At 41.0% G+C, this 15,207-nt stretch overlaps 1 protein-coding gene across 2 annotated transcripts; it reads right to left on the reverse strand.

Moving 5' to 3' along the window:
• Positions 1 to 1,200: 1,200 nt before the first annotated feature.
• LOC131879343 (solute carrier family 15 member 1-like) lies at positions 1,201 to 14,611 on the reverse strand. Of its 2 annotated transcripts, XM_059225632.1 has the most exons (14): positions 14,489 to 14,611; positions 14,061 to 14,413; positions 13,857 to 13,935; positions 12,401 to 12,542; positions 10,010 to 10,288; positions 7,762 to 7,927; positions 7,275 to 7,439; positions 7,055 to 7,203; positions 5,329 to 5,428; positions 4,193 to 4,557; positions 3,830 to 3,988; positions 3,372 to 3,600; positions 2,102 to 2,209; positions 1,201 to 1,562 (listed from the first exon to the last, which is right to left on the reverse strand). In XM_059225632.1, the coding sequence occupies exons 2-14, from the start codon at positions 14,181 to 14,183 to the stop codon at positions 1,368 to 1,370; spliced, it is 2,259 nt and encodes a 752-aa protein (XP_059081615.1). In that variant the 5' UTR covers positions 14,184 to 14,413; positions 14,489 to 14,611; the 3' UTR covers positions 1,201 to 1,367. The 2 variants fall into 2 exon arrangements, with proteins under 2 accessions (XP_059081615.1, XP_059081616.1); XM_059225633.1 differs by lacking the exons at positions 12,401 to 12,542; positions 13,857 to 13,935; positions 14,061 to 14,413; positions 14,489 to 14,611 and adding an exon at positions 11,282 to 11,399.
• Positions 14,612 to 15,207: the final 596 nt, after the last annotated feature.

The following is a 15,207-nucleotide window of genomic DNA, read 5'->3' on the forward strand; positions in this document are numbered from 1 at the left end:
CATTAATTCCTGACAAAGGAGGGTGGCGTAGTTCTGTCCATTTCATCTTCATCAAAAATTGTTTTGTTAAAAATTGCTACATAACACTACCAGAAACACCAAGCGATAGATGAAAGCCAAGTCTAAAGGATATCAGGAGAAAGAAGACGGACCTCCTCGGCATTAATTCCAATGACTTTGTTTAGGCGGAGTTAAGAATCAAAGCCAGGTCACTTCTTTCAAACGCTATCATAAAATCATGAAGAAAATCAAGGTTGCTATCTAGCACCATTACAATATTTTCGATTTTACGTTGGGTGTAAATAAATTTTGAAGCGGAGGGAGAGTTACAGATGCTATTTTGCAAAATAAATCGGTTAAAGGGTTAGTAAATAATCAAAGTGCTAAAAAGGGGCATCAGGAACGAACTTTACGATCATGTTGCAAACTTCAGTTTACGCCCACGCATTTCACCTGGACAAACCATTAAGACCACATTGAGCCAAAATAACTGATTCGTTCACTGGATGATTTAGATTGTGAAATTATTGACAAATGAAAGTCTGAAATTGGCCTTCAAAATATGTACTTAAACGATCTAACCTCAATTTGACGTACACCTTGAGTCCAGTGTTTCTGTAAAATGTTACAGCAAATTTGACCTTTCAAAGAGAAAGCTAATACGGCATAGAATCATATAACAAGCAACGTGTCTGCGTGTGTATGCCATCCAAACAATTTAGCTTACAAATAAAATGAAAGCCCAAGGTCACAAGATACAGGCTTCCATACTTGAGCCCTTGACTTTTTTCTTGACAGCTAAAGGTCGACTGACTTAAGGTCAGTCAGCATCATTGTCACCATTTCACAAGTTGACACCACGTCACACCGATTACCGTGCGATTTCACAAAGAGTTCTAGCTTGAGGAAAAGACCGTCAGACATCTCGAACTTTACATAAATGAGCGACCTTCAACCTTTTTGGAGCCAATCTAACTTCGGTACAGTAGGTAGGAAGAAAACATCATCACCTCAAACACCACATAATCGAGTGACGTCAATCCAGTTTTTCAAGGTGTCCGAATTAATTAAACAAGGCTTAGAGCTTTCGCTGGAACCTTTGTTCAAAACATATGAAAGCAAAAATGGAACCTGAAGGACACCTTGCGATCGCCATTCTCGTCCCGATCATTGTTCAATGCGCCCAAGATTAACATGATGTGGAAGACAGTTGTTTTTATTTTGTGTCATCTTCAAATTCTGCATGAATTTTGATCCAGATTGTTCCTGGTGGAGGTCCAATGTTTTGCTTCAACTCACAGCTCTGCTCTGGGCTAGGTTGTTTGTGGAGCACGTGAGATTTTCTTTTGTGTTTTGTAACAAGACTTCTAGGACTGATGGTCATGTCCAGTGGCACCAAAACCGTCATTGGGGATACCACGAGCTTCGGACAGATGTAGCTCGTCACGTTTTCGGTCGTTTTCACGCTCCTGCCAATCCACATACTTGTAGAAGTAAGCCATTACGGAGAAGATGATCATGTCAATGAACATCAATCCGGCAAACATGAAGAACTCGCTGGCCTAAAAGACAAAAGTCAGAAAATTTAAGTCTTAGACACTGATTCTATTTGAGCTTTACCAGCCATTGACGCAGTTTATGATAGCATGATATGGATGGAAGCTTCAAGATTGTTGCAACAATGGATGTTATCATAGCTTTGATTTAAACGTAAACGAAGACCTGTTTTGATCTTTCTTTTGGAGGATTACATTTCTAGTACCGATTTGAAAAAGTTTATGAAAGGCCAAACCCCAATAAGTAAATGTACCATGAGAGGAAACAAATGAAACATAATCTACCGGAGGCTGCTTTCTACCAGAAATTCATGAAGGCTCTTAACAAATGTGGCACCAGTAAAACAAACAGCAAGCGTTAATACGCATTGTTTTCTTTCGAATTCAAGTAATTGGCCTCCTGCCTCTAAATATTTACGACTCCATCTAAAGCCATTGGAGATTAGTCTTTTTAAACCAGTTTTTCGCACCCATAAATGTTTCTAAACATCAAGTTGTACCTACTTCGTCGAACAGTGTGACGACTTTTTGATATCCGGTCCTACCTGATTGCTGAAGATCCGCGATTCGGCCACGCCAATCACGATGAGATTTCCAAATGCAACAGTGAGCAACCAAGCTGCTTGTAAAACAGATTTCATGGACTCAGGAGCCTGGAACGGATTTCAAAGACATTGATCCATTAGAATAATAGTATGACGTGAGTGCATTGAGGGCTTTTCTAAGGCCTAGTTTTCGACAGTTCGGAGCGACCCTATAAGGATAGAAACCTTCTCCATCCAGGGTTTCTATAATGGTCGGTGTGTTTGTGCGATGTACGTTCGTACGAGATACATAAGTAGAAGATACAGGTACCCATTCAATTCCGCCTCAGTTGGAGATTGACAAGCACATGCTTTGGGTTAATTGCTCGCTTTATCTCGGAGATTCAAGACTTGAGCCATTGGTCGATGGATAACTCGATGGATCGATAACGGATTGAGCCAATAACCCACTCTAGTTCATCCCCTCGTAAAGCCCTTGCTTGAGCTTGTAAGGTTGATCCTTTCTCTGGTGTGGAGGAAAACCCAATAGATGCCGACAAATCAAGCATATGTTGTCAAACAACTGCTAGAACGAGTGCCCAATATTAACCAATCAATAGTTCCAAAGGTCAACTAACGTAAAGTAGATTGATTATGCGCAATAAGCAAAAATGTAGGTACATGAATACTCGTCAAAATGAGTATTATTTGACTCTTAGCAATTGAATCGCTCTGAACCCAAGCGATTAGAAAACGAACCCAATTCATGGTCAATGAGCGTCAGTCAACAATTCATATCAACATATCTGATACGTGTTACTAATCATGGCTTTTTCATTGAGTTTGTTCTCGTTTTTTGTCTCATCTCGAGCAAACCGGAAGTAACGGAAAAACGATAAAGAATAACGTATAGTGTAATGTTCGATGATTGTGCCAGATTGACTTGCCCTGCAACCGTCTATGTTCAACCTCTGCCAAAGCATTCACCTCAAATGCAAGTCAGTAGCAATATCTAGCAAAAGCTGAGAGTATTTCGCCCTTTTCCGAACCACAAACGTACTCTGCAATAGTCTAAATAACTTACCATGAGTAATTTAAATCATTTCAATTAACCCCATTTTCATGATTTATCATTATTCGTTACTTTAGGAGCTCGTTTCCCTTTGCCAGGATGCTTCTGTTTAATGTCGATTTATCTACTAATACAATCATACGAATTCCTACTCTGTATGCGCAACAATTTCAGAGGATTTCCCGCCTGGTGATCGATCGATCCCGTAACGAAGCTCACCTGTGAGTACGAGAATTCAAGGCCAGTGACGGAGAACATGATTTCGCCCGTGGTAATCACGAAGTACTGTGGAATCAACCAGAGCATATGAACCGAATTCTCGGGGGTCAGGAGAAAGTCGGAAAACGTGGTCTCAAAACCCAGGTTGGTGTTACCCGATACCAAAACGGTGTGAACGCCGCCTTGGCGAATCTCCATCTCACCGATCTCTTGAAGGCCATGGAATACTCTGCGGAAAAGTATGTATGCTCGTAATCAGTACAAAAACACAATGCGCCAATCCGTTGACTTTGCAAAAAGAATGGTTTATCACCAATCACCAATCCACAGACTTAAGTATTTATGTACTGATAAGTTTGGGGGGCTTTCCAAGAAGAATTGCAGGTAGTGCAAATTGTCTATCAACTTGACAGTGAAATGCATGCAACAAATGCAAGGTGTGTTCTTTTTTTTCATACCTGTAAATACCAGGCTTGGTACGGATATAATCACTCTCCACAATTTGTCCTTCAGTGGACACTTGGTTAGATGAGATCACTTTGACATCTTCAACATCAGGTCCGTATTTTAGGATTAGACTGTGATTGCCCCCATTGCTGCCGGTATCGAAAACGGCCCTAGGATTAGAGCAGATTTGATCAAAAAACATGGCCTCGAGGATGGATTTGTTTCAAGTAGGGGTTAGCCAATACGGAGTAAATAGATCAAGGAGACTCTCCGACTAAGCAAGGGGTATTCTAGTTCAGTTTCAAGTGCAACACGAAACCCGGAAAGAAACAAAACACCAACAAGACAGCATCTTGTTTTCAATGTCCACTCACCGTATCTTGGTGGCGCCTCCATCTGCCTTTTTGGGGCTCTCCTCGCCAACCAGGTCGATCAATTCCATATTTTTGCTCTCGTTGGCCCGAATGATTACTCCTGACACTTTTTCGTCCTCAGTGGAGACTTCAAATTTGGATTCGTAAGTGGTCACATCCGCACAATCCGATTCAACACGCACCAACATCTCGTAAACGCCGGGTGGGACGTCATAGAAGATGTGATTTTCTCGGAGACCGACCTCGGCGTTCATGTTGAAAGTAGTCAAGTCGGGCTTGCTCAATCGAACCTCCAAAGGACAGGCTAGACTGTTCATTAGGTGAACGTGAGACTCGCCGGCGATTGGAATGCGATCATACGTTTGCTGCAACAAATGCCCAAGGAAATGGCCAATTGTTATCCAATGGAAATGTACGTTCAGAAAATCCTCAGCTCAAAAGGCCTTGGAATGCAAGGCCAAGGATCAATTTTTGTTATTCGATACATTACCAACTCAAGTGAGAATACCTTCATCACAGAGTAAACCACACTTAGTCCTCCATGTTTCAATTTGGATTTGTTACTTACAACAGTGAGTTATTTCTTTGACGTGGCGAGATGAAGAAATCTTACTACCAGTGCCAATCTTTTCCTTCACCTTTTTCTCTGTTCACTCACGGATCCCATGTCGACAAAAGAATCCAGTTCAAAAGGGTTCTATTTATGAATCCTTCTTCAAATAGTTCTGGAAGGGAACATGTTGCTCGGTATCGATATTCATGCCAGAGGATGTGTGACATCATGTTCCCTAAAAATAGATTCGCCTTGTCAGTTACGAGCCAGACATGTTCCAAAATTGGAACATGAGGCCCCTCAAAATAAAAGTGCTTGAAAACTATTGCCACGCGTGAGCTGGAACCTTGCCCACAACAAACCCGTGCAAATCGTGAGATTCAAGATAGTTCTGATTTTGTCGGTGGTTATGAACACTCCGCTAATGGAAACTTTCCAAGCTCTTAAAGGTCGATGCCTGAAGAGCTGAAGTGACTGGTTTTCCTACTCTACCGCTTCAATGTCATTTGAAATGCCACAATGTCATGACCAGAGGGTCATTCAAGTCGTGGGCGGGTTAATGGGTTGTGGGTGCCCTTCTTACCATAAGACTGAGTTCCAGGAGACCTGAGATGACAAAAGCCAAAGCGGTTAGAAGACCTCCCACTGCGATTCGTTGTAAGGGTTTCACCAAGAAATTGAATCTGAAACAATTAAGATACACTCATTGTTAGCCCAAGGTCGACTTTGATCGAGGAACCAGATAAAACTATGTATGGAACCCTAACATACGGGCCTTTTTTGCAAAAAGACTTACACAATCGTCTTTGAGAACTTATTCCTAAAATGGAAAAGGTCACTGCTCCTTTTCGAAAGTAAATGGAGTCGAATCATGACTAGCATTTTCATTCCAGGTACTTTCAGCACAATAACAAAGGTCTTAAAGATTCTATGTCAAAAAAGAATGAAGCGAAATTTATTTTTAGTTGGTTGTTGCTTTACAACAATAATTACATTTGGAATGTTAGACAAAGTAATTCAGCTACCTAAAATGGTCAAAAATATTTCCTATGATTGAAAATCGATGTTGAAGAGCAAAATTGACGGAAAGAAAAGCTGAGTTTTGTGAAACCGAATAACGTCGAATAGATGCATTTTTAATAAAAGCGCCCTATGAAACGTTAAAAAGAGCCTCAAAAGTTAGTCTTAGCGTTTTCGTATGTGGGCGTTGAAACGTTGGCAGGTTTTATGTCACACTATGACAAGTTGATACCAAAAGTCCAAATCAATCCTTATTCTAGGGCTAACCCAATCCATAAAGGAAGAATCGCCAATTTTCCTTCCATCTTGAGTTGGAGCTTTCTTTAAATGGAATTTTCGTGCAGTATAATCTGATGTGTGAGTTTCAAATTTGTTCGGAAAGAGGCGCACCTCAATTGAGGGAAATCATTTCACTGACAGTTATTGCCATTTGCCCAAAAAACGTTGATTACGTCCGACAGTTCAAACGTAATTTGTGCCAAATCAATGCCGTACTTCTAGTAAACAAAACCAGTATAATGCCCGGTACAAATTGTCTAGTCTAAAAGCATAAAGAGTAGCGTAGTAGTTCCACCTAAAAACACCACAAACGGGTGCATTTCGTTCCAAGAAACGCTTTGAAAAGGTTTTGAATCTCGGACTAACAAGGCCTTCTTCTTTGGAATAATATTTCCTCTAGAGTCTGTTTGTCCCAAACAATTCGTATGTTCAAAAAAGATGCAAGAATGCAGTATGAAATGCAAGAAAAACTGACACAGGACAGAATTGCTTCAGTGAGTGCTACACTTTTGAAGTTTTTGATAACTCGGCATTACCAAGTATTGAGAACATTATTTTGGAAAAACTTGCAGGTTCTGCTATTTGTCACTTCACATTAGGTTTTGTGCCTCGAGTGATGAAATTAGAACAGAGAACATGAACATGACATGAAAGAAGGCTTACTTGAATACAGATTCTTTAAGTTGACTTACACATTTGTTTACCAATCGTTTCATGTCTATTGACTACGGTTTGCTTTTTACAATGAACAAACCCTCTCAAGCAGTATTTTCTCTTTGGAATGAACAAGTGATCAGAGAAATAAATGTCTCGTTTGCATTGCATTCCTCTAAAAATACATCAAAGGACTTTCAATCTTAGATAACGCTCTCTCTCTCTCTTCTCTTCTTCCCGGTTCCAACACGAGTTCCAATCTACGAATATTTGGACCGTCCCTCTCTATCTCGTAGCAATGAAGGCATCCCGAGATAAGATGCCATTCAGATCTGCCCTTCATCGCGCCCACTTACTTGGCAAAGAATGGATAGATGATGGATTCAAAAGTGGGGATTAGGATTAGAATCAAAGCCGGATTGATCAGTTGCATCTGGTCGGGCTTGATGATAAAGAACCCGAGGTCACCATTCATTCGAGTTGCTTGAAAAGTCCATCGCGATCCCTAAAAAGATCGAGGTGCCCGAAAGTCCACTCGGCTCTGTTATACATATGAAATCTGTCTTCCTGACTTACTTGCTGATCGAAGAGGGCCCAGAACACGGGCAAAGGCAGGTACATGAAAATGACCTTCAGAAAATCTTTAACGTCTTCCACAAAGTCACGCCCATACTTTTCACGTGCATGATCCATCCAGTGTTCTCTGTTCTCATTGGATCGCATCTTGTTCTTCATCGCACACTGCAATAACCAATCCGGTCATAACAAGTTAGCAAACGGTAAGTAACCTCAGTATATATAGACATCAACTATGTTTTCTCTTTTCCGACCCCCGCATGCAATCCTATTTTAGATTCCATCTTCACAATGGCATAAGCGAAGTATTAACATGCAACGGGCAAGTATATTTAGTTGGTCTTTCATCAGACTTGATGAGTGATTAGGTGTTATTTTTAGCTGGCAGGCAGGCAGACAGGCAGGCAGGCTGGCTGGCTAAGTGCGGTGTTCCACATTACTGTTCCTTGCCAGTTCTACTTCAGTTTGGTTGACTCTGTGGACTTACCACAATGCTTCCCACCACTTTGGTAACAATGTTCCCTTGAGGCGGCTTCATCACATACATGGGTCGACCAATGATCAGAATCACCGTGGCCACCAACATCAACAAGGCCGGAATGCCAAACGCCAACGAATAACAGGTATCGTCGCCAAAACAGCCCACATCCTCTCTAAAGGACGTAAAAAAGGAAAATGGAATCATTAACTATGCCACTGGCAAAATGAAGCGGATCTCGAATAGATATTGCAAGGACTTCTGAATGCTTGGACATATGTCTTGTGAGAATGCTAATGGCATAACACGAACACGTCAATAATAAATGAACTTGCTGAAAAATGTATAATGTGTAGATATGGCGTCAAATCAAACAGTCCTTTCGGAGCACAGCTCCAGGATGCTTGAGCCAATTTCCGCGTCCATTCTCGTCCTTCTGATCTATATTTGAAATACTCTGATAAAGTTCAGCAATGAGATACAACCATTATAATAAGACCCAGAAAGGGCTGGCAAATGCAGTTTTGTTATATATTGTCTCCAACTTCTAACGCCGATGATTGCCTCAATACGCATCCTGTAGGAGACTCAAGCCCTTAGTATTCCAGGGGCCATCATTTGAGTTTTAGTAAAATAATGTTGTCTCATTGCTGACTACTATCAAGATACAACAAATATCGATCAGAGGCACGGAAACTTTTTGCTTAAATGCCCTGTGTGTGCAGACCGTGTAATTGTACTTTAAAACATAGGCAAGGAACACCAGGAGAAACTTAACTGTTTTCCTGCCTCTAAAACTGTATTCTAAAGGCTTCAAAGTTTTAACTTATTCTGTCAGTTTCCATGTACAAAAACGAGCATTTGTAATTTATATCCCAAAGTGTTGGCAAACCTCTCTTTTATATGAAATGATACTTTTTGGTGTGAAAGCTACAAAATGATTGTACAAAGGCGATATTCTCGGCGCACTTGAACAGTTCGTTTCGTTGCTTATTCCTCAAGTGCACAAACCAATGAGAATGAAATAATCGAGTTTGCTTTTTAGAATCAATATTGAAATCATTCGGGTACGTATTTTGAAAAATATCTTCAAGAATTAGGATGTGTAAGTCAATCAAGGTATGTGCATTGCTAATGTAATCGAAAATTATGCGGCAAAGTTCGAACGCAAATGGGGACAAAATGATAAGCAATGCCTCCTTTCAAGTAGTACAGTCTGATAAAATGAAATCTTGATTCCTGTTTGTTCCCGACAAAAATTACTTTGGCCATTTTTATACCAATGGCCTTTAGGCCCAGACACAACACAAATCTTCGAATAAGATGTGGTCCAGAACAGGATCAGTCTTTAAGGATCAAAGGGCCTTAATTTACCACGGGAATGGACCAAGGTCAAACAGGAACAGACATCAATAGGTCCAATGAGCAATAGTACGAATAGCAAAAAACATGTATTCTGACAGAAAAAAAGATACGCAGTAATTTCTATGTTTGTCCATCGCATGTGAGGAGAAAATACAGACTGTTTACCAACGGCTTAGTGTGTCAGTACAGCTGAAGGTATTTGATCTGTTATTAATAAATTCTTTGACACTTGGGTTCACTTTTGGGTCCAATCAACCTGAACTAATCAAACGAACCAACTCGTTTGCGTACAGGGTGTTGTATTAGCTTGACCTTTACCTGGGTTATGTGAACTTCAATTAACGTTTTCAAAGTCAATCGTCCAACAAAACAGCGGGGGGGGGGATAATCAGAAGCATCAAATTTAGGGTTATTACTTATTAGTAATGGGCTAAACAGCCTAAGCTGGGATTCACCTCAAATGCAGCTCCCAATTAGGTTATCTCATAACGGCACCTAAAGCGTTATGTTTGAGATAGTTAATGCTTTCACAAATCTGCTCTCGTTCACGTATCAATTTGAACGAACGATTTATGTCAAGTGAGCTTTCTAGATTGAGCCCATCGCATTCAGCCCTAACATTGGACTTGGATCTCAGTTTTTTGTGATTCCTAATATGACTCAGCAGTCAACCTATTGCGCCTAGTTTGGTCATATCTTTTTTCCCACTATTTCCACCTGCCTTAGTATCATACAACCAAAGAAATTAAACAAGCAATACCCTCAGGCAGAGAGAAGGATCATAATTTACTCAGACCATGTCATGAGTTATTGATGGAACGGATAATGAGGCCTTGTGGCAATGGTTATTTGAATACCCAAACCGATCTTTTTCGCCGTAATTGATCCCTACCTGAGAATGGGAGTCATGAAGGTTGACAGGAGGGATCCAGAGTTGATCGCAAAGTAGAACACGGAGAAGAACGTTTGCAGTTGGCGCTCTTGCTCCGGGAGTTTGAATTGATCGCCGCCAAAGGCCGAGACACAAGGCTTGATGCCACCCGTTCCAATTGCTATCAACGCCAATCCGATGAGCGAAAACTCCACCGGAGGCACCCCCAAGGTGGGCACAGCGGCCATGGTCTTGAGAGCGTGTCCAAGCACATAGATGACCGAGATGTAGACGATGGTTCTGCAATTGGAGATCATGTAAAAACAGTAACCAAGTGACCTTACGTGCCATAGCCATTGAGTTGTAAAATCTTCACGTTGCAATGTATCAGAACATGTTCTCTAGTCTCTCTAAATTCTGCTAATACACGAAAAGCCATTTCAAAGGTGGAAGCCCCGAATAGATTACCTTCTGAGTGGTTTAATACCCGAGCTTGAGCAGAGAACATACTATTTTTCAACCAAGTGTTCACATTCAATGAGGATCGGCGATTTCCAGCTTGTTCAGTAGTGTGCTATGGGCCTTGTGCAAATATAGCTTACCCAAATGAGTTGCATGATGATGATAAAACTATATTGCAACGTTATCCCTCGCTAAACCTGGTAACAAGTTAAACGATTAAAGACGAAGAAAAGGTCGTTTGAGTTGGAAGTCTGGTTACTCTCGATTGTGTCAGATTGATTGAAACAACAAAATCACAGGGCCAATCTCCATGAGTGAGCGTTCAGTATTATAATTCTTGAGAACATGCATGTCTTCAAGAGAGGATCAGACACTTAATTCATGGTCTGTCAGGATTCCTCCAAGTGCTTTTAAGATGTTCAGAGCGATGTTATCAAGTTTAGTCGCATGTTAAACTTGCTCTCTTGCTTGCTTCTGGTCCTACTTTATTGTAAGTGAAGAATTTCAAAATTGTAAACACAATTTTGCTCAGGCGTAATGCGGGAGCATAATTGAAATCTCATTTGTATCCTAGATACCTCTGCATTGTTGAATAGTCCAAGAACCTTGATGTCGCCCTCAGAATAAAACGTGACAAGACCTAAGAGACCTTTCTTGATTCTCAGACTGAGCTTGCTTTGTCGCTTTTTTACAGTTTGATCTTTGATATTCAATAACCTTGGAGCTTGAGATAGCCCCATGAGAAGCTCGATGGTAAAGAAGTGCACAATTCAAATACCCATGTGTCAATCGACATTTGGTCTGATATTTAACGAATAGATGTGGATTTACCGTGTTGGACTTTAAATCATGCTTTCTGGCACGCGATTGTCTTGGCTCTTCTGTTTACGTAGTTTGTACACATAAATTGCTCGATATGTCACCACAACTGAAAATGTAGAGGTGCCGAAGAGTTGGCTTTTTGTGAGCATTCATTCCTTGTGTTAGAAAAAGGGCTTCGTTTTATCTCGTATAAAGACTTCAACATTTTGCTCTCGGAGAAAAAGGGCATGAAAAAGTAAGATGGAATGCAGAAGGAGAGTTGATAACCGGTTTTCTAAGATGCACTCCCTTCTCAGACCTATTTTTCTGGCTTCCTCTACAGTATTTTTGTTCCCTCAAATTAGTCACAAATTAGCTGGCAACGTGATGGGAATATTGCCAGTCTAGCGTTCTTCTCCAAAGTGGACCGACTAGGTCGGTTCTCTCAATACTACTCTAAATCCATCCTCCGTTAAGGGGTTTCACAACCCGGACCTTGGGAAAGCCTTGGCTCATTTCTGATCCAAGAATGGTCGCAGAAAAAGGTTTTTAAAGACTCTCCAATCAAATCAGCCATGTTTTATGCTCTTGGTCGAGCGATCATTTTTTGGATAGCGTACGAAAGTCTGGCGTTTGACATATTAGTAAGTGAACGGCACATGAAGATTCCATTGATACCTGAAGTTTCTCTTTGGGAGTATTTGAACCATGTTTACTTAATAAACCTGCCAGTTATATATGACCTTTCCGGCTCTTATTGATGTGCCATTCCCCCTTTCCCCAATAAAAAACCAATTAATGATGACGAAAGGAAAGTTCACTTAGGAAAGCTTCCACAGAGAAAAAAAAAGCCAGACGTAATGTACGTGCAGTCCATCTTGTGGTGAACTTTTTCTTATGTCTGGATTTCCTATTTAATGTAATCGTTTAAATCACTCGTTAAACCATGTTCGGCATTAAACGAACATTTTGATGGATCACGAATTCCAATTTCCGGGAGTTTAAAGCGACAAATTGACAGTACAACCATCAACCTGATCTCATAATAACTAATTACTATTCTGATTTACTAATCAATCAGGAGTACTTGATATGAGTATCTTTTCAAGTACATATGCCCTCTAAACCTGACATTTATGAAATCATTACTTGAATTTCCCTAGTAGTTGGTCGGCAATCATGGCCCCGAATATTGGGGTGAAGTAGCAGAAGAGTGAGAAGGTGTGGTAGATGACGGTGGCTGAATCCTCGGAGAAATGAAGTTTGCTCTTGAAGTAGATCGATAAGATGGCTGAAAAATGGAGACAAGAAGACACCACTTTAATTGGGCAGAATCCTCAGTGAGAGCACTTTTCAAACAATTAAATCCCAAGACGAATCAACCAACGCTTCACAGTTTCTCGAGCGTTTTCAACTTGTTCATTCCACTGTTTTGTACTATATATTATATATTGGCATCGGTTTCACTTGAATATGTCAGTGTTCCTTTCTGAAGAATGTTATATCGATTGTTTGTCTAAAAGACATCCGATTAAATATTTTAGGAGTGAAGTCAGCAAACGCATAACAAATTTGTTCAATGCGAAAGGAAAAAAATCCAACATGCAGCATTTCATCATAACACATGAGGAGAATTTAAGAGGCTTTTGTTTCCTTTTTGATTTTTTTCAAAGTCATCACAAGGGGGTTGACGATAAATGTTGGATTAAGTAACCACTTTGTATTTGTACGAACTCAATTTTCACTTGACCTAAATATTTCCTCAACAATCAAATTGGCCGAAAGACCTACCTGAATTGTTTTTCTTCGACCAACTTTCCTGCTTTCAAGAGCTGCTTTTTTACCGGTATCTTCAATTCAATATCAGATCCCCTCAAAACACTTTTGATGCAAATTGGACAATGTTCTTGAAATTGTATAATTCAACTTTTGTTCTGGCTCTGATTGATGATTGAGTGTTCAGGTAATGGAGGCAAGCACACAAGGTAGAAAAGATATGAATTTGAGCTTCCTCAATTATTCGAATTTTGGCTCGCCTCAGTATGTTCGGAACATAAGAAGGTAATAATTGATCGATGTCCAAGAATGTGTTGCTACCAAATACGGTCCTTTCGAAGGAAAATGGAAATTGCCTGTCCAGATCTGCCAGAAAGGATCTTTCAAATATTCGTTTTCCCAATCATCCCCTCAAGGTACCCTCGTTATCTTTTAGCGGATTTAAGGGAAACTTTTCGAGCCTTTTCTTCAACAGCTATTAAGTCAACGAGCGAAATAAAAGAAGGATTTCCACAATTTGATCTTATCGTTAACTGGTCAATTGGTAGTTAATTGTTCTCGAAATGCTTCCAGCTTTCCATCGCTTTTTGATCATAACCAGCAAATATCATGTATTATAGAGCAAGGAGCTGTTGAAATGCACAGCTAACAAGGCTGATTCCGGCTTATTTCTTCCAGTACTACATCAGCTTACGAGGGCTAATTTTTACTAATCCCACAGGATGAAAGGTCAGGCGTGGCCATTGGCTAATGATAATGCCAATATGACCAATACCACCTAGTAGTTTGTGCCTTTGTTATCATGGCTGGACTTGTTTTTAGTTCTCACCTTTCATGCCATAATATGAAAACCTCTCGCAGAATTCATTTCCAACGATGAAAAATACCGATTTGGGGTAAGGCAGTCTCTGTAAGCGGGGAAAACCACCATAGATATAGTGTTACATAATCAATGGTCCAAGACAAACACGAGCGAACTCTCGTGGTGCTATTGGTTTGGTTATTAGCACCTAACCTATTCATTATACATTACCTTGGGCTCTGCAGCCTCCATTTCCTTTTGCTCTTTCCTCATATCGAAGTTCTGCTCATCGGGGTTGGTGTCACTTTGAAACCCACCATGAGTAGTAGTACTCCTATTTGGAGTACCTGACATAATCACTGTTTATTTACTGCACATCGATTCCACCATCTAGGATAAAATGACACACTATTCCTAGCAAGACGAATGCACCACTGATGCCATGCAAATGATGGAGCTTGAAATGGTTGCGATGGTCGGGACCGCGGACACCACCTCTGGGATAACTCGACACCCTGGAGTGAACTCTTGGGCGACCCAACTCAATATCCCCCCTCCTTCGGTCTGGGTAGAAGGTACGGATACTTTGTCACAGAAAATGAAGGTGTTACAGGGCTCATTGACTCAAATAGAAGTCAAGCTATCCGATTACGACCCACCTATGGAGTAATCCTCTCAGGTTTGGGAATCCGTCCTCGACCAGGATCGGTCGGACCCTCTCTATACCTTCTTCAGCAAGTAGAATACCTGTGCGTAGTGCGCAGATGGAGTGGAGTAAATGGATGGAAGGAAGCTGGCAAACGCAGCGCGGTTTAAACACAAGTCGACGGTGTACACTCTTATCACAAAAGACGATGTGGAGTACATTTGGCCGAAAATTTGATGCCTTTAAAATAGTTGATAGAGGTGCTTTGCTTTAGCGGTTAGGCCGGCGAAGACCAGGCCGATTAACGACCTCGTTATGGAGGGAGGTGATATCGGTGACTCGGTGGATTTTGGACAGTGTTCGAAATTTCCTTATGAAGCCTCAGGACATCCATCATCAGTCGCTTTATTGCATTGTTTGAAGAGCAGGAGCAGTTCAAACCTCAAACCTTCCTATTTTGGACACAGACAATCGATGAGGAAAGAAACGAAGAGAAACGCAAGATCGAAATCCAAGATTCAAAGCAATTTTGTTTGACCTCTGAGGAAGCAACAAACGAAACATAATGGCACTTGAGCGGCTGAGCTTTTTTTGGGGGGGGGAGAGGGGGGGCAGACTTCAAAACTAAACACTTCCGTCGGAAACCAGTCTTGGAATGGCTGGTCTGTCTGACCTTGGAACTGGTTGTGGAGGATCGGGCAGGCATGGGTGCGGATGCGGTAAAAAAATGGA

The sequence above is a fragment of the Tigriopus californicus genome, chromosome 4 (assembly GCF_007210705.1).
Source record: "Tigriopus californicus strain San Diego chromosome 4, Tcal_SD_v2.1, whole genome shotgun sequence".
NCBI lineage: Eukaryota > Metazoa > Arthropoda > Copepoda > Harpacticoida > Harpacticidae > Tigriopus > Tigriopus californicus.